The sequence below is a fragment of the Callithrix jacchus genome, chromosome 8, assembly GCF_049354715.1.
Source record: "Callithrix jacchus isolate 240 chromosome 8, calJac240_pri, whole genome shotgun sequence".
Classification (NCBI taxonomy): Eukaryota; Metazoa; Chordata; class Mammalia; order Primates; family Cebidae; genus Callithrix; species Callithrix jacchus.
In genome coordinates, this window is record NC_133509.1 from 37,061,955 (window position 1) to 37,088,373 (window position 26,419).

The window sequence follows — 26,419 nt, forward strand, 5'->3', positions numbered from 1 at the left end:
GTATTTTATTGAAGATTTTTGCATCTATGTTCATCATGGATATTGGCCTGAAGTTTTCTTTTCTTGTTGAGTCTCTGCTGGGTTTTGGTATCCGGATGATGTTGGTCTCATAAAATGATTTGAGAAGGATTCCCTCTTTTTGGATTATTTGGAATAGTTTCAGAAGGAATGGTACCAGCTCCTCTTTGTGTGTCTGGTAGAATTCAGCTGTGAACTGATCTGGAACTGGGCTTTTCTTGTGTGGTAGGCTCTTAATTTCTCCCTCAACTTCAGACCTTGTTATTGGTCTGTTAATAGTTTTGGCTTCCTCCTGGTTTAGGCTTGGGAGGTCACAGGAGTCCAGGAATTTATCCGTTTCTCCCAGGTTTACTAGTTTATGTGCATAGAGTTGTTTGTAATATTTTCTGATGACGGTTTGAATTTCTGTGGAATCTGTGGTGATTTCCCCTTTATCATTTTTTATTGCATCTATTCGGTTATTCTCTCTTTTCTTTTTTTATCAATCTGGCTAGTGGTCTGTCTATTTGGTTGATCTTTTCAAAAAACCAGCTCCTGGATTTATTGATTTTTTGAAGGGTTTTTCGTGTCTCTGTCTCTTTCAGTTCTGCTCTGATCTTAGTTATTTCTTGTCTTCTGCTAGGTGTTGAGTTTTCTTGATCTTGCTCCTCCAGCTCTTTCAATTTTGATGATATGGTGTCAATTTTGGATCTCTCCACTCTTCTCATGTGGGCACTTATTGCTATATATTTTCCTCTGGAGACTGCTTTAAATGTGTCCCAGAGATTCTGGTATGTTGTGTCTTTGTTCTCGTTGGTTTCAAAGAACTTCTTTATTTCTGCCTTCATTTATTGTTTATCCAGTCAAAATTCAAGAGCTAGTTGTTCAGTTTCCATGAAGCTGTGCAGTTCTGGGTTGGTTTCTGAATTCTGAGTTCTAACTTGATTGCACTATGGTCTAAGAGACTGTTTGTTATGATTTCAGTTGTTTTGCATTTGCTGAGGAGTGATTTCCTTCCAATTATGTGGTCAATTTTAGAGTAGGTGTGATGTGGTGCTGAGAAGAATGTATGTTCTGTGGATTTGGGGTGGAGAGTTCTGTAAATGTCTATCAGGTTTGCTTATTCCAGGTCTGAGTTCAAGTCCTGGATATCCTTGTTAATTTTTTGTCTGGTCTATCTGTCTAATATTGACAGTGGAGTGTTAAAGTCTCCCACTATTATTGTGTGGGAGTCTAAATCTCTTTGTAAGTCATTAAGAACTTGCCTTATCTATCTGGGTGCTCCTGTATTGGGTCCATATATATTTAGGATCGTTAGCTCTTCTTGTTGTATCGATTTTTTTACCATTATGTAATGTCCTTCTTTGTCTCTTTTGATCTTTGTTGCTTTAAAGTCTATTTTATCAGAGATGAGAATTGCAGCTCCTGCTTTCTTTTGCTCTCCATTTGCTCGGTAAATCTTCCTCCATCCCTTTATTTTGAGCCTTGTGTATCCTTGCATGTGAGATGTGTTTCCTGGATACAGTACACAGATGGGTTTTGGCTTTTTATCCAATTTGCCAGTCTGAGTCTTTTGATTGGTGCATTTAGCCCATTTACATTTAGGGTTAATATTGTTATGTGTAAATTTGATACTGCCATTTTGATGCTAGCTGACTGTTTTGCCCATTCGTTGATGCAGATTCTTCATTTTGTTGATGCTCTTTAGCATTCAGTATGTTTTTGGAGTGGCTGGTACTGGTTGTTCCTGTCTATGTGTAGTGCCTCTTTCAGGAGCTCTTGTAAAGCAGGCCTGGTGGTGACAAAAATCTCTGAGTACTTGCTTGTTCACAAAGGATTTTATTTTTTCTTCACTTATAAAACTCAGTTTGGCTGGATATGAAATTCTGGGTTGAAAGTTCTTTTCTTTAAGGATGTTGAATATTGGCCCCCACTCTCTTCTGGCTTGTAGGGTTTCTGCCCAGAGATCTGCTGTGAGTCTAATGGGCTTCCCTTTGTGGGTGACCCGACCTTTCTCTCTGGCTGCCCTTAGCATTTTCACCTTCATTTCGACCTTGATGAATCTGACGATTATGTGCCTTGTGGTTGTGCTTCTTGCGGAATATCTTCGTGGTGTTCTCTGTATTTCCTGGACTTGAATATAGGCCTGCCTTCCTAGGTTGGGGAAATTTTCCCGGATAATATCCTGAAGAGTATTTTCAAGCTTGGATTCATTCTCTTCATCACATTCAGGTACACCTATCAAACGTAGATTAGGTCTCTTCACATAGTCCCACAGTTCTTGGAGACTTTGTTCATTCTTTTTTGTGTTTTTTTTCTCTAATCCTGGCTTCTCATTTGATTTCATTGAGTTGATCTTTGACTTCTGATATCCTTTCTTCTGCTTGGTCAATTTGGCTGCTGAAACTTGTGCATGCTTCGCGAAGTTCTTGTGTTGTGTTTTTCAGCTCCTTCAATTCACTCATATTCCTCTCTAAGTTGTCCATTCTTGTTATCATTTCCTCAAATCTTTTTTCAAGGTTCTTAGTTTCTTCGCATTGAGTTAGAACATGTTGTTTTAGCTCACAGAAGTTTCTCATTACCCACCTTCTGAAGTCTGATTCTGTCGTTTCATCACACTCATTCTCTGTCCAGCTTTGTTCCTTTGCTAGTGAGGAGTTGTGGTCCCTTGTAGGAGACGAGGTTGTCTGGTTTCAGGTGTTTTCCTTTTTTTGTCCTTGTTTCTTCCCATCTTTGTGGATTTATCCACCTGTCGTCTGAGTAGTTGCTGAATTTTTGATTGTGTCTCTGAGTGGACATCCAGATTGTTGATGATGAAGGATTTCTGTTTCTTAGTTTTTTTTCTAACAGTCTGGCCCTTCTGCCTTAGGACTGCTGAGGACCACTCCAGGCCTTGCTTTTCCGGGGTACACCTGTAACAGCTGTGGAACCGTGAGGGTTGGTACCCATTTCTTCTTCCGCTATCTTTGTCCATGAATGATGCCCACCAAATGTCAGTCTGATCAGTCCTTTGTGAGGTGACTCTTTGGATCTACGGGGTGAGGGAGCTGCTTGAGGAGACTGTACTTTATAAATGAAGAGACAGTCTTTACTTTATAGGAGCTCAAGTGCTGAGCTGTGAGCTCCGTTGTTCATTCGGGGCTGCTAGGCAGGTACATTTAAGTCTGCTGCAGCAGAACTCATAGAGCCCCTTTTTTTCCTCAGGTGCTCTGTCCCGGGGAATTAGGGCTTTATTTATGAGTGACCGTTGCACTGTCCTGCCCAGCAAGGAGGCAGTCTAATCACTGCCTGCCTGTAGTGGCTATGGTGAGCTGCTGTGGGCTTTGCCCTGTTGCCGTGGGCTCCACCCTGCTGTCGTGGGCTCTGCCCTACTGCCGTGGGCTCTGCCCTGCTTTTGTGGGCTCTGCCCTGCTGCCATGTGTCCTGTTGTCCTGTTTAAATGGGTGTGGTTAGAACTGCTGTGGTGATGGTGGCCCGCCTCTGTAGTGGCAGACTCTCTCTGTTATGGCGGGTTGCCTTGGCAATGGTGGGGTGCCTCGGCAATGGCAGGCTGCGTCAGCAATGGTAGAGTACCTCTGTAGGGGTTGAGTGCCTCAGTAATGGCAGATGCCCCTCCTCTACTGAGCTGCATCATCCTGGGTTCAGCTATGCTTGCTGTAAACCTCTTAACCCAGAGTGTTTCCAATTGCTGTTTTGTTTGTTTTTGTGGGGGTGGGACCCGCCGAGCCTGATCACCTGGCTCCCTGCCTCAGAGCCCCTTTTTTTTTAAGTTGAATGGTTGACTCTCTCCGAGACGTTCCAGTTGCCAGGTGAAAGGTGCCAGGATATGTGTGATTTCCCATGCAGCGACCCACTGCGCCGGCTGAAACAACGTTGTGGCCCAGGAATCTCCTGGCCTGCCTTTCTCTTCAAGTCTTCTTTAATCAGATGAATGTGCTAATCTGCCTTCTGAAATATCCAATTGCCAGTTTAACAGGGCAACCCAACCAGTGTATTTTGTACGAAGTGCCACTGCACTGCGGCCCCGGCCCAAACAGCCATACCAGCCCAAACAGCTGTGCTGGCGGCCCGTGGAGCTCCTACACCTGAAAATCTCCTGGTCTGTGGGCAATAAAGATGCATCTGGAAATGCAGCATCCACTCACCCTCTGTGCTTTCACTGGGAGCTGCAATCCTGAGTTAGTCCTACAGTGCCATCTTCTTCCCTCACCAAAAAACCTGCCTATATGGTATCTTATGAATTAGTGCAGACAAGACAGTTGTACATACTCATTGCTGATGCTATGCAGAAAATTGCTATCATAACATAAACCAATCATTTGCAGAAGAATTAAAGACCATCATAACAAGAGCAGGTGACCACAAAGATTAAAACTGTAAGAGGACTAAAAGATATTCTTCCATCTTTTTTCTCATTTCTCTATCTTCAATTGTCACTGCTTTCAAGTTTTCCAATTCAACTAGTCCACTCCATTATCTAACTAACGCCACAGTGAACACAGCAATTACAATAATGACCACCATAGTATGATCAAAGGCCACGATGGAGAATACATTTTCACATTAATGTTATTTCCTAGAGTCTGCTTCATATCTTTACAGACTTTCTGGCTTATAAAAGCAATCAGTACTTTCGCATGAGGAAATTCAGGTCAGTTACCTGAGGGAGGAAATAGGACACTTTTGACAACTAACATTGCTTCAGCACCTCCTTTCTGTGCAATTCTGGCTATTTTGGGAAAATGGCAGCTTTCCCATTGCACCACATCTACTTTGTTTTTTTATGCCAACAGGAGGAATATCAGAAGGGCTGCATAGTGGTGTGGAAGTCAGACTCATCAAACTAATGGAAGCTGCATTTTCTAGGGTACTTAGAAAAGTTATCCAATGAGGGTTATAAAGCATGCAGTAGCCCTTGGATGTGCCATTTTTAGACACATGTAAGACTGCTTCTTGAGCTGCTGTAAGGAGGAGCAGGAAGCTCCAGGGCTGGGAGGCTGTGGCATGGGGTAGCTGCCACTGTTGCCCCATTGAACTTGTGGGTGCTCAGTTGGGTGCATGGCATGGCTCTATTGGTGGGGTAAGCTCTGGGTCTTGAGGCTGCGCAGCCTCCGTAGTGGACCAGACCAGACAGGTGCTGCCTTGGCAGCCTGTACTCCAATTTAGTGGTTAGTGTTCTAATCCCTTTGGGGTTCATCTGAGTCCTTAATGAGGGCTGTGCCAAGAAACCTTCTACTGAAGATGGACAAGACTGTAAAAATTGGAACTCTGGGCCATGCCCCTGCCTCAACCAAAGAGCTCCGACTTTATTTATTTTTTAGTTTACACATAAAAATAATTTTTTTATGTGTAAAACATGTTCAGACAAATTTTCATTTGAACAAGGAATTCCACAGTTAAAACATGCCTAAAACTCTCTTTGGAGAAGGCTAGAAGCCCATGTCTCATAATTGTGTATGTTTGAAACCAATCACTGAACAGTGAAGCTGCAAAGATAGCTTTTTATCACAGCACCAAGTATACCAGTTTTAAAAGTTCTTTGGTTTTATGTTTGTTTTAGTTTATTACAAAATTATAGCCTTAGATCTAAAAAAGAAAATAGTTTAGCCAAGCATACTACGAAAGATAATAGCCAAACATATTACATACTAAATATATAATATAAAGCATAACTAAATATTAAAACTAAATAGAAGCATTGGTAAAACATGAATTCAATTTTTTTTTCAATTGAGACATTCAGTTCTGAATATTATTTTGGAAACAAATCATATTAAAGCAAAGCTTTAAAAAGGATATGGTTCCCGGAATATCTCAGTGAGTTTAATCTTGGTTTGCTTAGGGGCTTTGGAAATACCAGCCAGCTCATGCATTTTAAGATAATATATAATCAATGGACTCTGACCTCCCAAATTGAAGAGAACACGATTAAACTCTGGACCAGTACTAATATAGTGGGACTGTAAAAGGAAGAAAAGAATTAAGACAATGATAACTTTGTGTTTCTAAAAAACTATGAATAAAATATAACTTCATATTAAGCAACAAGCTACCATTTGGTATATTAAAATAAAGGAAATTCCAGACAGCATCATCTTAATTAGAGGAATTTACCAAAGTATGAGTCTATAATTATGTGTAGTAAGTCTATTCTAGCTTTTTGATTTATCATTAGGCTTGCATATAGGCAACAGACATTATTCAGTCTTAAGAACAGAAAAAAAAATGAAGAAAATGAACAAAGCTAGGAAAGGCATAGGAAAAATTCTGAAGAAATGATGGGCTAAATTTTCAAAATGTATGAAAAACACATCCAAGAAGTTCACCAATTCTCTAAGCAGAATAAATTCACACCTAGCCCATCCTAGACAAAGTATTCAAAAATAAAGACAAGGAGAAAAAATCTCAAAAGCAGCAAAAGAAAAGCAATTCATATATAGGGGAACTTTAATAAGATTAATAGCTTACTTCTTATCATAAAAAAACAGGCAAGAAGGCAGTAGGATAGCATCGAGGTGTTGATAAAAAAAAAAAAACCTGTTGACCAAGAATCCTATGTAAGAATACAACAACCATAAATACAATTTCTCCAAGATTCTATTATTCCCTTCTTATGAGAGAAGCGTCAGTATAGCAACTACTGATATTTCAAGTTTTCCTCAATCTTGGTAATGCCATTATGAGAGATGTAGTCTTGATTCCACTTCCTGTGGGAAAATGAAATTTTATTTTTATTTGCTTTTATTGATACATAAAGTTTTCTTGAATTTCTTTTGCTTATGGTCATGTTTTTGTTTGATAGCTTTTTGCAAATAATATGTTTCAGAATTCCTAGCAGGTACAGAATCATTTCAAATAATGGAACTATCAGAATCAACAGCAATTCGTTGCTGGTAAAAAGTTAAGGTCAATATCATACATGTTTTCTATGATGTAAGTCACTCCTTCATTTTAAGCTGCCCCATGATAACTCACATTGGGTTGTATATAGCCCAATCTTCAAAATATATGCAAAACTAGCCTAAGCTCAGTTTAGATTTTTAAAAAATTTTCCTGTCTAGATGGATGTTTTGTAACTCTTCCTGTTTCTTTCTTGGGTACTGTAAGATAAATATTCTGTCTTACTAAAGTTCTAAAAATAGACATTTCTGTCATTTTCTACAGTTATCAGTTATTAAATTCAGAAAGTCACAGTTTGTAGCTCTTTTTTCCTCTATAAGAATTCATGGTTTTTAAGAGTATTTCAGTCAGGTAAGAGCCAAATAGTTATTAAATGTAAATATAGTGTTTTGTTTTTTAAAGCACAATGTCCCAAGTTGCCCAAAATCTCTTCCTAGAGACACTCCAAATAGCCAAACCAAAGAACAGAAGCCCTAATATTTCCATAAAAGATAATGGCAGAAATTTATCAGAGCACTTTAAGATTCTATAAATAAGACTTTCATTGTCAAGTCAACCTAGCCCTAAATTCGAAGAATCAAGCAACTCCATAAGCTTTGGAATAAGGATAAACTAGAAATTCAAAGGGGTAATTTTGGTTTCTAATTTCTCTGTTAATTTATTAAAGGATAATTGCTACAATGACAAGGAAGCTAAACTTTGACTTTTGAGGTTTGAATCTGTGCTCTGCCAGTGTTCATACTCAATGTCACTTTCAGGGACTAGAAAACCACAGGCAACCATTCAGCATTTGGACAACTTTTTTGCGTGGAAAATTCCTTATGTTGAGCTGAAATCTATATCCCAGCAGCTTTCACTTATTTATTGGCAAAAGTTATACTTTTTTTTGGAGCCACACAGAAAAACTTTAATTCTGCTTTCCTATTCCTAGGTCATTACATATTTGAAAACAGTTATTATGGCCTTCCGAGTCTTTTCCTTCCAAAAGAAATATTCATAAATAGTTTAGCTGTTGCTCAAGCAATATGATTTCAGAGCTCTTTGTAATTAGGTTTAAATGAGGTTGTCAATGATGGGACTGGAGTCCTTATAAGAAGAAGAGACCAGAGTTCACCCTCTCTGCCTTATGGGGACACAACAAGAAAGAGGCCATCTGCAAGACAGGAAGAGAGCCTTCACCAGAAACCAAATGGGCTGGCTTTTTGATCTTGGACTTCCCATCCTCCAGATCTGTGAGAAATGAATTTCTGTTGTGTAAGCTACCCAGTTCATGATATTTTGTTATGGCAGTCCAAGCTGACCAATACAATGGGACAGGACAAAAAAATGCAGCAATGTGCTATACTTCTAAAGATGTATCTCCAATTCCTATCTGTTACTAGCATGCTCTGTAAAAGGTTGTTTAGTCTGTTACAAACCCATGTGTTAACTACTAAACAAAGTACAAGAGACCATTTTTAGGGTTTAGATCAGATATACAATTTCTATTATTTATCTCTGATTTCTAAATCTGGCAATATTGCCCCAAAGGAAATGATGTGACATTCTCATCGATTCAAAATAGACTTCTATACATCACCACTTAATATCTGAAGTGCTGCAACCAACCTTGGCCTTACTGTGAAGGTCGGAATAAAGTAGAAAGATATTTTATTAAACCTGGATTATTAACTACTGGGAAAACATAAATACTGATTTGCAGAAAGTGGTTTTTACATAGGCATAATTTTAAATTTCAAATAAATTATCTTAGATAAGATAATTTGGAAAACATATTAGCAATAAAGACTGTAACAGACTTAAAACTGAACTGTCTAACAAATTAAGAAATCAAATTCAGAATTTCAGGTCAATAATCTCATCAAATTTTGGCTAAGGCAACACATGGTGGTGAGTCCATGAAATCTCTACTTGCAAAGCACCTTCAAGAATGTCGAAAGGCTGAGCATTCAAGACTCAAGAGTAACAGTAAGTACATGTGGTCAATTATTCCAGGACTGTGGCTTAAGAAATAAGGACAGGTTAACTATTGCTGATACTCCTTTGAAGTTTTCCCTGAAACTTTGCTGGTTATTGAGATCATATTCATGTGCAAACAGCAGATGGAATCTTTGTATGTCAACCCAAGGAGAAGCAGTGACAAGACATGTTGTAAGAAAAAAAGATAAATATCATATTTTCATTAGAGATGGGGATATTTTCAGAAGAAAACAAACCTTTTTAATATTAGGATTAACCCCTCAAATGAATCTCTTTTAACCATTAAATTCTTTTCTAAGATATATGTTAAGAATGTAATAACCAGGATTGTCCATGTACAGCAGTCAATAGCAATTATATTGCAAATTAAACAAGTAAGATTTTTTTTGTAATAGTTATTATACTCCAAACCTTTGTTGCTAGTCTCAATAATCCTGATTCTTCCTTGGGTGTAGGCAATGTAAATGCTCTTGGGCTGTTTAAAATCTTTATAATATTGAAGTCGATAGCTAAAACAGAAAATAAAATAAATTTTTTAAATTCTGGTATTTTTTTCCTTCACAAAAAAAGCATGATAACTTTTTCACCTTTTAACAATGTACCCTAAACATGCAGAAGGGCAAACATGGATAAAGAGCATTTAGACATTGTTATAACTTGTCCCAAAGAAGAAAAAAAAAATTACATTTCATACTTTTACTAGAGCTTTAGAGTTTATAAAATTCATATTTACATTATGTCATCCTCGCAAACCATTCTGTGAACTAAGAAACATTTTCTATAATTTACAGTTGAGAAGACTAAAGTGCAAGTTCTATGACTTGTTTAAGCTACGATTTATTAAGTAGTAAGAGAGGACACATATCTAGGCTTTTGCTTCAAAGTCCAGAACAATGCCACTCTAATTAAATGCAATAAGCAACTTCGGCGGCTGCCTGTCAGAGTCCTGTTTTTCCCTGTTTTGACAATACACCCAGATAAGAAGAGACTTCATGATCTTTCCTTTCGACAGCATGAATATGCATGAGGGTACAGAGGGAATCTTGCCATTTTTTAAAGGAAAAGAGAACCATGTGATTTAAGCAGGCATGTCAATCAGCCTAAAAGCACAGGCAGGTATTAAGTTTATCTTAACATCAGAGAAAAAAGGTGATCTGAGAGGTATGTTCTAGACTCTGGCACTGATTATCAGTTACCAGGTGGACTATTCAGATCTAGAGATTATAATGTTGATGATAAACCTCTTAAGAGTTAAAGAAAGTTATTTGGGTTGATTTTTAACATTGTACATTAGGAAATATTAGGCATTAGCATGAAATACTAAAGGCAGGTAAGCATTTATGTCCACCAGGGATTAACAAATTGGTTAACAAGGAACCTACATTTAAACATTTTAAGTAGAAAGAATATTAGATTTAGAATTAGAATGGACAAGGAAAGTAATAAACCATATTTTTCTTCAAAACATGCTCAATTTGGAAAATTCTTAAATATATATAATACTTAATATATATATTACTTAATTTCTAGTCTTCTATGAACCAGTATAATTAAAAAAATAAAGAAACCTCTACTTCATGTTCACTGTACCCACAATAAAAAGCTCACTTTTCAGATCCCCTGAGCTTAATTGTGGAACTGCTGCTTGCTAACAGATAGTAGTATACATTAATATGAGGCAAAATATCAACGAGGAGTAATGGCAATGGCATAATAGTGAAGCAAAGCAATTTAAGAAAAAAAAGAGTCAAAAACTGTAAAAACACTCATCTAGATATGCTGAATAATCATTAATATTAAAATGCCTGTATTTACTAGCTTTTTCTCCTAAAATCCATTGATTAGTTTTAGGGAAAATATTAATATTCCCCCTAATTAGTTTTAGTATCTCTTCTGTTTTCAGCATCTCTGAAAGCTCGGGAAGATTACCTGAAAATCAAAAAATGACTCTATCTGATAAAACATATAATAAAATATGTCTTAACTGTTCTTACTAAATCACCAGAAATTTCACTAGTGGTAAAATGTTCCAGCTTTCCTCCACCTGCACTGAGAAAATTTCATTTCCATAATTATCCCCTATTTATTTTTGAGATGTTATCGCCTTTAAAAGGGAGACGTGTAAGTAAGTATGGTTATCGCTAGCCACTTTTGCAGTTTTTATTCTAATAGTCTTTCTGAAATGCAAATAATTCATATATCTTGGAAAATTCAAAGAAAGATCAAGTGTAGGTTACAAATACTAATACAATAATTGACTAAATTATAGAAACAGAAAAAGTACTGCCAGTAGATATACTTTAGAATATATGTACATATTCTAGTAGATATGCTTTAGAATATATGTAATTAAAATCAGAACTACTCTCAGAGACTTTTAATCTAGTATTGAAAAACAAGGTAATTTAAGAAAAGCCCTCATGCCTGCATTAAAAGACAGACAAATGATGAACATTTAACTTGTTTTAAGTTAAAATGTTAAGAGACCCAAGCACTTTTGGGTTTGCCATTCGTATGTCTTCTTTTTTTTTTTTTTTGAGACGGAGTTTCAGAGTTTAGCTCTTGTTACCCAGGCTGGAGTGCAATGGAGCGATCTCGGCTCACCGCAACCTCCGCCTCCTGCGTTCAGGCAATTCTCCTGCCTCAGCCTCCTGAGTAGCTGGGACTACAGGAGCGCACCACCATGCCCAACTAATTTTTGTATTTTTAGTAGAGACAGGGTTTCACCTTGTTGACCAGGATGGTCTCGATCTGTTGACCTCGTGATCCACCCGCCTCGGCCTCCCAAAGTGCTGGGATTACAGGCGTGAGCCACCGCGCCCGGCCTCATATGTCTTCTTTTAAAAAATTTCTATTCAAATCTTTGCCAATTTTTTGATCAGGTTATTAGACTTTTTCTTATAGAGTTGTTTGAGCTTCATATATTTTGGTTATTAATACCCAGTCAGGATAGATAATTTTGCAAATATTCTCTATTTCTTTTCCCTTTGTTAACTGCTTCCTTTGCTTTACAGAAGCCTTTTTTTTTTGGTCTTAATGTGATCTCCTATCCGTTTTGCTTTGGTTGCCTGTGTTTGTAGGGGTATTGCTCAAGAATTTTTTTTTTTTTTTTTGAGACGGAGTTTCGCTCTTGTTACCCAGGCTGCAGTGCAATGGCGCGATCTCTGCTCACTGCAACCTCAGCCTTCTGGCTTCAGGCAATTCTCCTACCTCAGCCTCCCGAGTAGCTGGGATTACAGGCACATGCCACCATGCCCAGCTAATTTTTTGTATCTTTAGTAGATACGGGGTTTCACCATTTCGACCAGGATGGTCTTGATCTCTTGACCTTGTGATCCACCAGCCTCAGCCTCCCAAAGTGCTGGGATTACAGGCGTGAGCCACTGCGCCCGGTCTGCTCAAGAAATTTTTACCTGGGCCTATGTCCTGGAGGTTTTCTTCAATATTTTCTTGCAGTAATTTCATAGTTTGAGGTCTTAGATTTAAGTACTAAATTCATTGTAATTTGTTTTTTGTGAGAGATAGGGATCAAGTTTCATTCTTCTGCATATGAATATACAGCTTTTCCAGTACCATTTACAGAAGAGACTGTCTTTTCCCCATTGTAAGTTCTTGGCAACTTTGTTGAAAATGAGTTCACTGTAGGTGTGTGAATTTGTTTCTGGGTTCTCTATTCTGTGCCATTGGCCTATATGTCTGTTTTTATGTCAGTACCATGCTGTTTGGTTACTATAACTTTGTACGTATGTTTTTGCATTTATGCATGGAATGTCATTGGTATTACGCCAGAGATTGCAGTGAATCTATAGATTAGACATTTTAACATTATCGATTATTGCAATCCAGGAACATGGACTATCTTTCCTTTTTTTTTTTTTTTTTTTTTTGGTGAAGACTTTAGATTTTTCCAAATAAGGTCACATCATCTGCAAACAAAGATAATTTGATTTCTTTTCCAATGTGAATTCCTTTTATTTCTTTCTGTTGTCTGATTGTTTTAGTTAGGACTTCTAATACTAGACTGAGTAACAGTGGTGAAAGTAGGCATCCCTGTCATGTTCCAGATCTTATAGGAAAGGGTTTCAGATTTTTCCCCATTTAGTATAAACTTCTGTTATATATGGCTTTTATTATGTTGAAGTATATTCCTTCTACACCCATGTTTGAGGTTTTTTTTCTTATCATGAAGTGATGTTAAACTTTATTAAATGCTTTTTTGGCATCAATTGAAAAGGTCATATAATTTTTGCCCTTCATTCTGTTGACATGTATGATATTGATTGATTTTCATATGTTGAACCATCTTTACATCTCTGGGATAAATCCCACTTGATTGTAATGAATGACCTTTTTACTGTAGCATTAAATTTGCTTAGCTAATTTTTGAGCAGTTTTGTCTTGATATTCATTGGAGATATCAGCCTGTAGTTTTCTTTTTTTGATGTGTCTTAGATATCTGAGTTTGGTATTGGGGTAATGCTGGCCAAAGAGAATGAGTTTGAAAGTATTCCTTCTTCCTCTATGTTTTGGAACAGTTTAAGTAGAATTGGCATTAGTTCCCAGTAGAAATCAGCAGTGAAGTCACTGTGCCCCAGGTTTTTGTATTTTTTTTTCTTGAAAAACTTTATTATTACTTTGATCTTGTTACTTGTTTTTGGCCTATTCAGGTTTTGCATTTATTTCTGATCAATCTGTGTAGGTTTTATGTGTCTAGGAATTTGTCCATTTCTTCTAGATTTTTCAATTTATTGGCCTTTTTATTTTCATAGTAGCCACTTGATATGCGTTGGCTGTATCCCCACCCAAATCTCATATTGAATTGTAACTCTAATAATTCCCACATGTTGTGGGAGGAACCCAGTGGGAGAAAATGGGATCATGGGGGTGGTTTCCCCCATACTGTTCTCGTGGTAATGGAAAAGTCTCAGAAGATCTGGTGGCTTTATAAGTGGTTTCCCCTTTCACTTGACTTTCATTCTCTCTTGACTACCACCATGTAAGATGTGTCTTTCACCTTCTGCCTCCCCAGCCACATGGAACTGTGAGTCCACCAAGCCTCTTTTTTCTTTATAAATTACCCAGTCTTGGTTGTGTCTTTATCATAGTGTGAAAATGGATTAATACAGTAAATTGGTATTGGTAGTGTGGGGTGCTGCTGTAAAGATACCTAAAAATGTGGCAGAGACTTTGGAACTGGGTAACAGGCAGAGTTTGGACCATTTTGGGGGGCTCAAAAAAAACAGGAAAATGTGGGAAAGTTTGGAACTTTCCAGAGATTTGAATGACTTTGACCAAAATGCTGATAATGATATGGACAATGAAATTCAGGCGGAGACAGTCTCAAATGGAGATCAGAAACTTATTGTGAACTGAAGTAAAGGTGACTCTTGCAATGTTTTAGCAAACATGGCATTTTGTCTTTGTCCTAGAGATCTGTGGAACTTGGAGCTCGAGGGAGATGATTTAGAGTATCTGGCAGAAGAAATTTCTAAGCAGCAAAGCATTCAAGAGATGACTTGAGTGCTGCTAAAGCATTCAGTGTTAAAAGGGAAGCAGCATATAAAAATTTGAAAAATTTGCAGTGATAGAAAATTTTTGATAATGTGATAGAAAAGAAAAACCCTCCAGCTTTCTTCTTTTTGCTTAGGATTGTCTTAGCTATATGGACTCTTTTTTGGTTCCATGTGCAGTTAAAGTGTTTTTTTCCAGATGGATTAAAGACTTAAACATAAGACCTGGCACCATAAAAACCCTAGAAGGAAATCTAGGCAAAACTATCCAGGACATAGGAGTAGGCAAGGACTTCATGAACAAAACACCAAAAGCATTGGCAACAAAAGCCAAAATAGACAAATGGGACCTAATCAAACTCCACAGCTTCTGCACGGCAAAGAAACAGTCACTAGAGTGGATCGGCAACCAACAGAATGGGAAAAAATTTTTGCAGTTTACCCATCTGACAAAGGGCTGATATCCATAATTTACAAAGAACTCAAATGGATTTACAGGAAAAAAACAAACAAGCCCATTCAAAAGTGGGCAAAGGATATGAACAGCCACTTTCCGAAAGAAGACATATATGAGGCCAACAATCATATGAAAAAATGCTCATCGTCACTGGTCATCAGAGAGATGCAAATCAAAACCACATTGAGATACCATCTCACGCCAGTTAGAATGGCGATCATTAAAAAATCTGGAGACAACAGATGCTGGAGAGGATGTGGAGAAAAAGGAACACTTTTACACTGTTGGTGGGAGTGTAAATTAGTTCAACCATTGTGGAAGACAGTGTGGCGATTCCTCAAGGCCTTAGAAATAGAAATTCCATTTAACCCAGCAATCCCATTACTGGGTATATATCCAAAAGACTATAAATCGTTCTACTATAAGGACACATGTACACAAATGTTCATTGCAGCACTGCTTACAATAGCAAAGACCTGGAATCAACCCAAATGCCCATTGATAATAGACTGGATTGGAAAAATGTGGCACATATACACCATGGAATATTATGCAGCAATCAGAAATGATGAGTTTGTGTCGTTTGTAGGGACATGGATGTATCTGGAGAACGTCATCCTCAGCAAACTGACACAAGAACAGAAAATGAAACACCGCATATTCTCACTCATAAGTGGGTGATGAAAAATGAGAACACATGGACACAGAAAGGGGAGTACTAAACACTGGGGTCTATTGGGGGGAAAAGGGGAGGGCCAGTGGGAGGGGGAGGTGGGGAGGGATAGCCTGGGGAGAAATGCCAAATGGGGGTGAAGGGGAGAAGGAAAGAAAAGCACACTGCCATGTGTGTTCCTACACAACTGTCTAACATGCTCTGCTCATGTACCCCAAAACCTAAAATCCAATAAAAAATTTAAAAAAAACAAAACAAAACAAAACAAAAAACTAAATTTTAAACTAAAAAAAAAAAAAAAGGACAATGGTAGCTGGATGGGGATAGCATTGAATCTACAAATTACTTTGGGCAGTATGGCCATTTTCATGATATTGATTCTTTCTAACCATGGGCATGGAATATTTTTCCATATGTTTGTGTCCTCTCATTTCCTTGAGCAGTGGTTTGTAGCACTCCTTGAAGAGGTCCTTCATGTCCTTTGTTAGTAGTATTCCCAGGTATTTTATATTCTCTTTGTAGCAATTGTAAATAGGAATTCACTCATGATCTGGCTCTCTGTTTGTCTGTCATTGGTGTATAGGCATGCTTGTGATTTCTGCACATTGATTTTGTATCTGGAGACTTTGCTGAAGTTGCTTATCATCTTAAGGTGATTTTAGGCTGAGACAATGAGGTCTTCTAAATATACAATCATGTCATCTACAAATAGAGACAATTTGACTTCCTCTTTTCCTAACTGAATACCCTTTATTTCTTTTTCTTGCCTGATTGCTCTGGCTAGAACTTCCAATACTATGTTGAATAGGAGTGGTGAGAGAGGGCATCCTTGTCTAGTGCCCATTTTCAAAGGGAATGCTTTCAGTTTTTGCCCCTTCAGGATGATATTGGCTGTGGGTTTGTCATAAATAGCTTTTATTATTTTGAGATACATTCCATAGATATCTAGTTTATTAAGAGTTTTTAGCATAAAGGGCTGTTGAATTTTGTCAAAGATGTTCTCTGCATCTATTGAGATAATCGTGGTTTTTGTCTTTGCTGCTGTTTATGTAATGGATTATGTTTATAGATTTGCATATGTTGAACCAGCTTTGCAGCCCTGGCATCATGCTACCTGACTTCAAACTATACTACAAGGCTACCATAATCAAAACATCATGGTACTGGTACCAAAACAGAGATATGGACCAATGGAACAGAACAGAGGCATCTGAAATAATGCCACACACTTACAACCATCTGATCTTTGACAAACCTGACAAAAAAAAGCAATGGGGAAAGGATATCCTGTTTAATAAATGGTGTTGGGAAAACTGGCTAGCCACGTGTAGAAAGCTGAAACAGAACCCCTTCCTTACACCTTATACTAAAATTAACTCCAGATGGATTAAAGACTTAACCATCATACCTAACACCATAAAAACCCTGGAAAGAAACCTAGGCAATACCATTCAGGACATAGGCACAGGCAAAGACTTCATGACTAAAATACCAAAAGCAATGGCAACAAAAGTCAAAATAGTCAAATGGGATCTAATTAAACTTAAGAGCTGCTGCACAGCAAAAGAAACAATCATTAGAGGGAACTGGCCACCCACCAATAGAATGGGAAAAAAATTTTGCAATCTACCCATCTGACAAAGGGGTAATATCCAGAATCTACAAAGAACTAAAACAAATATACAATAAAAAAATCAAACAACCCCATTCAAAAGTGGGTGAAGGATACGAACAGATACTTTTCAAAAGAAGACATTTATGTGACCAACAAACATATGAAAAAATGCTCATCATCACTGGTCATTAGAGAAATGCAAATCAAAACCACATTGAGATACCATCTCATGCCAGTTAGAATGGCGATCATTAAAAAATCTGAAGACAACAGATGCTGGAGAGGATGTGGAGAAATAGGAATGCTTTTACACTGTTGGTGGGAGTGTAAATTAGTTCAACCATGTGGAAGACAATGTGGCAAAATACTATTTGACCCAGCGATCCCATTACTGGGTATATACCCAAAGGATTACAAATTGTTCTATTATAAAGACACATGCACACATATGTTCATTGTGGCACTGTTTACAATAGCAAAGACTTGGAATCAACCCAAATGCCCATCAAAGATAGAATGGACAAAGAAAATGTGGCACATATACACCATGGAATACTATGCAGCCATAAAAAAGGTTGAATTCATGTCCTTTGCAGGGACATGAATGAATCTGGAAACCATCATTCTTAGCAAACTGACACAAGAACAGAGAACCAAACACCACATGTTCTCACTCATGAGTGGGTGTTGAGCAATGAGAACACATGGACACAGGGAGGGGAACATCACACATTGGGGTCTGTTGGGGGTCGGGGAGCTAGGGGAGCAATAGAAGTGGGTGGGGAGATTGGGGAGGGATAGCATTAGGAGAAATACTTAATTCAGATGATTGGTGGATGAAGACAGCAAATCACCATGGCATGTGTATACCTACCAGCAATCCTGCAAGATCTGCACATGTACCTCAGAACTTAAGTAAAATAAAAAAAAAAATAAAAAAAAAAGAAAAACCCATTTTCTGAGGAGAAATTCAAGTCAGCTGCAGAAAATTGCATAAGTAAAAAGGAGTCAAATGTTAATCACCAAGACAATGGGAAAAATGTTTACAGGGCATGTTAGACATCTTTGTGGCAGCTCCTGCTATCAGAAGCCCAGAGGCCCATGAGAAAAAAATGGTTTTCTGGGGGCCCAGAGTTGTCCTGCTGTGTGTAGCCTAGGGAGTTGGTGCCCTGTGTAAGCCATGCTAGCCATGGATAAAATAGGCCCATGTATAGCTCAGGCCATTGCTTCAGAGGGTGCAAGCCCCAAGCTTTGGCAGCTTCCATGTGGTGTTAAGTCTTCAGGTACACAGAAGTCAAGAACTGAGGTTTGTGACCCTCTGCTTGGATTTCCGAGGATTTATAAAAATGTCTGGATGTCCAGGAAGAAGTTTGCTGCAGGGGTTGAGCCCTCTTAAGGAACCTCTGTTAGGGTAGTGTGGAAGGGAAATGTGGGGTGGAAAACCCTCCACAGGTTCTCCACTGGGGCACTGCCTAGTAGTGCTGTGAGAAGAGGGCCACCATCCTCCAGACCCTGAATGGTAGATCCACCAACAGCTTGCATTGGGTGCCTGGAAAAGCTGCAGACACTCAATGTCAGCCCATGAAAGCAGCCAGAAGGGAGGCTGTACTCTGTAAAGCCACAGGGGTGGAGCTGCTGACCAAGAACATGGGAACTGACCTCTTGCATCAGTGTTATCTGGATGTGAGACCTGTAGTCAAAGGAGATCATTTTGGAGTTTTAAGATTTGACTGCTCTGTTGGATTTCCAACTTGCATGGACCCTTTAACCCCTCTGTTTTGGCCAATTTCTCCCACTTGGAATGGGTGTATTTATGCAATGCAGGTACCCCCATTGTATCTAGAAAGAACAAACTTACTTTTAATTTTACAGGCTGATTGGCAGAAGGGACTTGTCTTGTTTCAAATGAGACTTTGTGGACTTTTGAATTAATGCTGACATGAGTTAAGAAATTGGGGGTCTGTTGGGAAGGCATGATTGATGCTGAAGTGTGATGACATGATATTTGGGAGGATCTGGTGTGTAATGATATGGGTGGCTGTGTCTCCACTCAAATCTCATCTTGAGGTTGTAGCTTTCATAATTCCCACATGTTGTGGGAGGGACTCAGTGGGATATAATTGAATCATGGGGGTGATTCCCCCATACTGTTCTCATGGCAGTGAATAAGTCTTATGAGATCTGATAGTTTTATAAGGGTTTTCTCCTTTCACTTGGCTCTCATTGTCTCTTGCCTGCCACCATGTAACATGTGCCTTTTGCCTCCTGCCATGATTGGGAGGCCTACAAACCATGTGGAACTGTGAATCCATTAAACATCTTTCTCTTTATAAATTACTCAGTCTCAGGTATGTATTTATCAGCAGCATGAAAATGGATAATACACCACTAATGATATTTTGAATTTCTGTGATATCAACTGTAATGTCTCCTTTTTCATCTCTGATTTTATTTATTTTGGTCTTCCTGTTTTTTTCTTAGTCTAGCCAAATGTTTGTCAATTGTATTTTTTAAAATAACTTTTTGTTTTATTGATCTTTTTTATTTTTTTTTTCAATTCAAATTCATTTACTTCTGTCTGACTTTATTATTTCTTTTCTTCTACAAATTTTGGTTTGGTTTGCTCTTACTTTTCTGTTTTTTGAGATACATTTTTTTATTTTTGATGTAGGCACCTATAAGCTACAATTTTCTCTTTTAATACTGCTTTTGCTGTATGCTATACATTTTAGAATGTTGTATTTCCATTATCATTTGCTGCAAAATAGTTTTAAATTTTCTTCTCAATTTCTTCACTGACCTACTGAAGCATATTTTTAAATCTTCATGTGTTTATATAGATTCTAAAAATCCTCTTGTTATTGATTTTTAACTTTATTCCATTGTGGTCAGAGAATATGCTTGATATTTCGATTTATTTTTTAAATTTTCAAGACTAGTTTTGTGACCTAATGTATGGTCTATCCTTGAGAATGATAGACGTGTTGAAGAAAACAATGTATATTCTGTAGCCACTGGAGAAAATGTTCTGTAAATATCTATTAAGTCCATTAATTTTATAGCACAGATTAAATCCAATGTTTCTTTGTTGGATTTCTATCTAAAAAAATCTGTTCAGTGCTGAAAGCAGGGTGTTCAAGTCTCCAGCTATTATTGTATTGGGGTCTATCTCTCTCTTTAGCTCTGCTAATATATTTACTTTATATATCTGACTGTCCCAGGGTTGGGTGCCTATATATTTACAATTGCTTTATCCTCTCAATGAATTGACTCCTTTATCATTTTATAATAATGTTGTCTCTTTTTATAGTTTTTCTCTTGAAATCTATTTCATTTGAATTACGTATAGCTACTCCTGCTCTTTAATGGTTTCCATTGGCATTGGATATCTGTTTTCATCACTTTATTTTCAGTCTATGTGTATCTTTATAGGTGAAGTGTATTTTTTGTAGGCAACAGATCACTGGGTCTTGTTTTTTCATCCATTCAGCTACTTTATGTCTTTTGATTGGAGAGTTTAGTTCATTTACATTTAATGTCATTATTGATAAACAGGTACTTATTCCTGCCTTTATTATTTGTTTTCTAGGAGTTTTGTGGGCTTCTCTTCATCTTTTCTTTCTTCTCATCTTTCTTTCAGTGAAGGTAATTTTTACTGTTGGTATGCTTTAATTTTTTTCTTTATATCTTTTTGTGGATCCATTATATATTTTTTGATTTAAGGTTACCCCAAGGCTTGCAAATATCATCTTATAACCCATTATTTTAAACCAGTGACAATGTAACTATTTGCATAAACAAACACACATGGAAAAAGGATACTAATACAAACTCTACAATTTAACTTCATTCTTCCAGTTTTTCACTTTTTATTGCTTCTTTTTGTCTTAGCGTACTGAAAGACTGTTACAATTATTAACTTTGATCAGATTATCAGTCTTTCTACTTAAGTCACAAGAACATTATACACCACATTTATAGTATTATACTATGTTGTGTTTTTCTGTGTATTTACTATTACTCATGAGTTCTGTAGATTCAGATAATTTCTTCTTGCTCATTAACATCCTTTTCTTTCAGATTGAAGGACTCTCTTTAGCATTTCTTGTAGAATATGTCAAGGAAGGTCTTTATTTCTCATTCATGTTTAAAGGATATTTTCACTGATGCACTACTCTAGAATAAACGCTCTTCTTTTTCCTTCAGTACTTTAAATATGTCATGTCACTCTCACCTGGCCTGTAAGAATTCCACTGAAGAGCCTGTTGCCAGTTGTTTTGGAGCTTGATTTTATGTTGTTTGTTTCTTTTCTCTTGTTGCTTTTAGAATTCTTTCCTTATCCTTGACCTTTGGGAATCTAATTATTAAACGCCTTGGTGTAGTCTTCTTAGTCTTCTTTGCATTAGATTTGCTTGGTGTTTAATAACCTTCTCATATTTTAATGTTGATATCTTTTCCTTGGTTTGGAAAGTTCTCTGATTTATTTCTTTGAATAAACATTCTACTTTTATCTCTTTCTCTACCTTGTCTTCACATCAATAACTCTTCAATTTTCCCTTATGAGGCTATTTTCTAGATCTTGTAGATATGCTTTATTACTTTTAATTCTTTTTTCTTTTGTCTCCTCTGACTGCGTATTTTCAAATAGCCTGTCTTCAAACTCACTAATTGTTCATTATGCTTGATTAATTCTTCTGTTAAAAGACTGATGCATTCTTCACCATGTCACCTACCTTTGTCAACTCTGAAATTTCTGCTTGATTCGTTTAAATTATTTCAATCTCTTTCTTAAATTTATCTTATAGAATTCTCAATTCCTTCTCTATGTTGTCTAGAATTTTTGAGTTGCCTCAGAACAGCTATTTCGAATTCTCTACCTGAAAGGTCATATATCTCTGTTTCTCCAGGATTGATCTCTGGTGCCTTATTTAATTTACTTGGTGAGTTCATGTTTTTCTGGATGGTGTTGATGCTTATAGATATTCTTTGGTGTCTAGGCACTAAAGAGTTAGGTAGTGATTGTAGTATTCACAGCCTGGGCTTTTTTGTGCCTGTCTTTCTTGGAAAGCCTTTCCAGATATTCAGAGGAACTTGGAGCCCAAGACCAATAATGCTATAGTTTTGCAGACTTATAGAGGTATCACCTTGGTGGTCTTGGATAAGATCTGAAATAATTCAGGCCAGGTGCAGTGGCTCACGCCTGTAATCCCAGCACTTTGGGAGGCTGAGGCGGGTGGATCATGAGGTCAAGAGATCGAGACCATCCTGGTCAACATGGTGGAACCCCGTCTCTACTAAAAATACAAAAAATTAGCTGGGCATGGTGGCGGGTGCTTGTAATCCCAACAACTCAGGAGGCTGAGGCAGGAAAACTGCCTCTGAACCCAGGAGGCAAAGTTTGCGGTGAGCCGAGATCACTCCATTGCACTCCAGCCTCGGTAACAAGAGTGAAACTCTGTCTCAAAAAAAAAAAAGATCTGGAAGAATTCTCTGGAATATTACACAGAGACTTGTTCCTTTTCCTTACTTTCATCCAAACATATGAAGTTAATCTCTCTGTGCTGAGTCACCTGGAACTAGGGGTATGGTGATGCAAGAACCCCTGTGGCTACCACCACTGGAACTTCACTGGCTTAGATCTGAAGCCAGCAGAGCACTAAGCCTTGCCCAAGGCCCTTCCCTTTAGGTTGGTATGTTCTTCCAGGTAGAGATTGATGCCTGGGAACTTGAAGTCCCACTGAAAGGGTAGGTGGAAATATTTCCTCCCACCTCACCCCCAGACAGATTAATGACCACTGAATCATCAGAGAGTCCTCTTCCCTTATGAGTTCAAGCATGTCCAGAGATACAGTCTTAGAGCCAGTGATTGGAGTCTAAAACCTTAGCAATTTACCTGATGTTTATTCTACTGTGGCTAAGCTGGCATTCAAACCATAATACAAAGTTTTTCTTGCTCTTCTCTCTACTTTCAACAGGCAGAGGAGCTCCTCCCTGTGGCCAGAACCACCACCATGTTTGCTTAAAGCCCAAGGGCTCTTCTGTCAGGTGTGGTTAATACTTCCAAGCCTGGAACTCACCCTTCAGGAGAGTGGGCTCCCCTATGGTCCAGAGCAGGCCCAGAAATGTTTTCCAAGAGCTTAGCCCAGGAAGCAAGGACCCCAAGGGTCTGCTTGTTGCTCTACCCCATTATGACTGAGCTAGTACCTACAATGCAAGAGAAAGTCCTCTCTACTTGCCCCTCTGCTTCTCTCAAATAGATGTAGTCTTTCACTGTAGCCACGACAGCTGGTTTTGTGCTGGGTCTCCACTTAAGCCAGCACACCTCAGAATCCAAGGCCCATGGTGTACTCCCTAGGTATCACTGTTTGTTATTCAGGAACCAAAGGCTCTTTAGTCAGCAGGTGATGGATCCTGCCAAGACTAGGTCCTTCCATTCAAGGAAGCAGCTTCCCTTTTGACCCAGGGTGTGACTCGAAATGCCATCCAGGAGCTAGGGCCTGAAATGGGGGCCTCAGGACTCTACCTGGTGGCCTATATTGCTGTGGCCTAGTAGCTATCCAAGATGCAAGACAAAGTTTTCTTTACTCTTTGCTCTCCCCTTAAGCAAAAGAAAGTAGTCACCTTTGTTGCTATAAGCTTCACTGTCTGGGGTTGGGGGAGGGATGGTGCAAGCCCTCCTTTGGCTGTGCCAGCCAGTGTCTCCCTAGGTTATTTCCCAAAGAAATGAGATAGACAACAAAACAGTAATAGTGGGAGACTCAGCACTAGACAGATCTTCAGGACAGAAAGTCAACAGAGGAATAGTGGACTTAAATGACATGCTAGAACAAATGAACTTAAAGATATTTACAGAACATGCTACCTAAGATATCTAGAATATACATTCTTCTCATGAGCACATGGAACATTCTCCAAGATAGACCATATAATAGGACATAAAACGTGTCTCAATAAATTTGAAAAAATCAAAATCATATCAAGTATCTTCTCAGGCCACAGTGGAATAAAGCTAGAAATCAACTCTAAAAGAAACGCTCTAAACTACACAAATACGTGGAAATTAAATAATCTGCTACTCACCGATATCTGGGTTAACAATGACATCATGATGGAAATGTAAAAGTTATTTGAATTGAATGATGATAATGGCACAAGTTATCAAAACCTCTTGGATACAGGAAAAGCAGTGCTTAGAGGAAAGTTTATAGTGCTAAATGCCTATATCAGAAGTCTGAAAGAGCATAAATTGATAACCTAATGTCAAAAATGAAGGAACTAGAGAAACAAGGACAAACTGAACCTGAAGCTAGAAGAAAATAAAAAGGACCAGAACAGAAGTAAATAAAATTCAAACAAACAAAACAGTACAAAAGATCAATGAAACAAAAAGGTGGTTCTTTGAAAAAATAAACAAAATTGATAGACCATTAGGTAGATTAACCAAGTAAAGAAGAGGGAGGATCCACATAAGCTCAATTAGAAATGAAACTGGAGATATTACGACCCATATCACAGAACTACAAGAAGAATTAGAGACTACTATGAATATCTTTATGTGCACAAACTAGAAAACCTAAAGGAAATGGACAAATTCCTGGAAACATACAGTTCTCCTATATTAAATCAGGAATAGAAACCTTGGAAAGGTTAGTAAGAAGTGATGAGACAGAATCAGTAATTTAAAAATTATCAAGAAAATAAAATCCCAGGACCAGATGGAGTCATACCTGAATTCTACCAGACATTCAAAGAATTGGTACTAATCCTACTGAAACTATTCCAGAAGATTGAGAAGGAAAAAATCCTCCCTAAATCATTCTATGAAGCTAGTATCATCCAGATACCAAAACCAGGAAAAGTCACAACAAAAAAAGAAAACTACAGATCAATTTTCCTTATGAACACAGATTAAAAAATCCTCAACAAAATACTAGCTAACCAAATTCCAAAGGATGTCAAAGAGGTAATTTATCATGGTCAAGTGGGTTTCATTCCAGGGATACTGGGATGTTTAACATATGCAAGTCAATACGTGTGATACATCACATAAACAGAATTAAAAGCAAAAACCATATTATCTTAATAGATGCAGAAAAAGCATTTTATAAAAGACAGCATCCCTTTATAATAAGAACCAGGCAAGAAGGCACCTACCTCAAAATGATAAAAGCCATATATGACAAATGCACAGCCAACATCTTATTGAATGGGGAAAAGTTTTAAGCATTTCCCCTGAGAATAGAAACAAGACAAGGATGCCCACTTTCACCACTCCTATTCAATACAGTTCTGGAAGTACTAACCAGACCAGTTAGGCAAGAGAAAGAGATAAAGGACATTGAAACTGGAAGAGACGAAGTCCAACTAACACTGTTTGCAGATGATATGATTGCACACCTAGAAAATCCTAAGGACTCCTCCTAAAAACTCTTAGATTTAATAAATGAATTCAATAAAGTCTCAGGTTTCAAAGTCAATGTACAACAATGTCATTGTTGATGATCAAGCTGATAATCAAATCAAGAATGGTATCCCTTTTAAACAGCGGCAAAAAAATAAAAAATAAATAAAATATCTAGGAATATATTTAACCATGGAGGTGAAAGGTCTCTATAAGGAGAACTACAAAACACTGCTGAAAGAATTATGATGACACAACCAGTGAAAACACATTTCATGCTCATGGATTGGAAGAATCAATATTGTACAAATGACCATACTGCCAAAAGTAATCTACAGATTTAATACAATTCCCATAAAAATACCACCATTGTTTTTCACATAACTAGAACAACAATCCTAAAATTCATATGGGAACAAAAAAAATAGCTACAAAATTCTAAGCACAAAGAACAAATCTGGAGGCATCACACTACCAGACTTCAAATTATACTATAAGCCTATAGTTACTAAAACAGCATGGTAATGGTATAAAAGTAGGCACCTAGACCAATGGAACAGAATAGATAACCCAGAAATAAAGCCAAATATGTACAGCCAATTGATCTTCAATAAAGTATACAAAAACATAAGTTGGGGAATTGACATTATTTATTACATGAAATGGTACTGGAAAAACTGGAAAGCCACATGTAGAAGAAGAATGAAACTGAATTCCTATTTCTCACCTTACACAAAAATCAACTCAAGATGAATCAGTGACTTATATATAGGACCTGAAACTGTAAAAATTCTAGAAGACAACATTGGAAAAACTCTTCTAGACATTAGCCTGGGCAAAAAATTTATAACAAAGATCTGAAAAGCAAATGTAACAAAAATAAAAA

General features: G+C 37.6%; 1 protein-coding gene and 1 pseudogene across 8 annotated transcripts in view; both read right to left on the reverse strand.

Annotated features, from left to right (window-relative positions):
- FAM227B (family with sequence similarity 227 member B) overlaps nt 1-26,419 on the reverse strand; it is a 315,059-nt gene that overhangs the window by 46,285 nt on the left and 242,355 nt on the right. For 6 of the 7 annotated variants that reach the window (XM_078334214.1, XM_078334215.1, XM_054239626.2 and 3 more), the window contains 2 exons: nt 9,289-9,386; nt 5,796-5,957 (listed from right to left, as the gene is read on the reverse strand). In XM_078334214.1, coding sequence (XP_078190340.1) covers nt 5,796-5,957; nt 9,289-9,386 — 260 coding nt within the window. The remainder of the gene's footprint in view (nt 1-5,795; nt 5,958-9,288; nt 9,387-26,419) is intronic. The other variant, XM_054239630.2, reaches the window with a different exon arrangement.
- LOC144577341 (signal peptide peptidase-like 2A pseudogene) lies at nt 487-5,663 on the reverse strand (annotated as a pseudogene). The gene has a single exon (XR_013520972.1). The product of XR_013520972.1 is annotated as a signal peptide peptidase-like 2A pseudogene (transcript).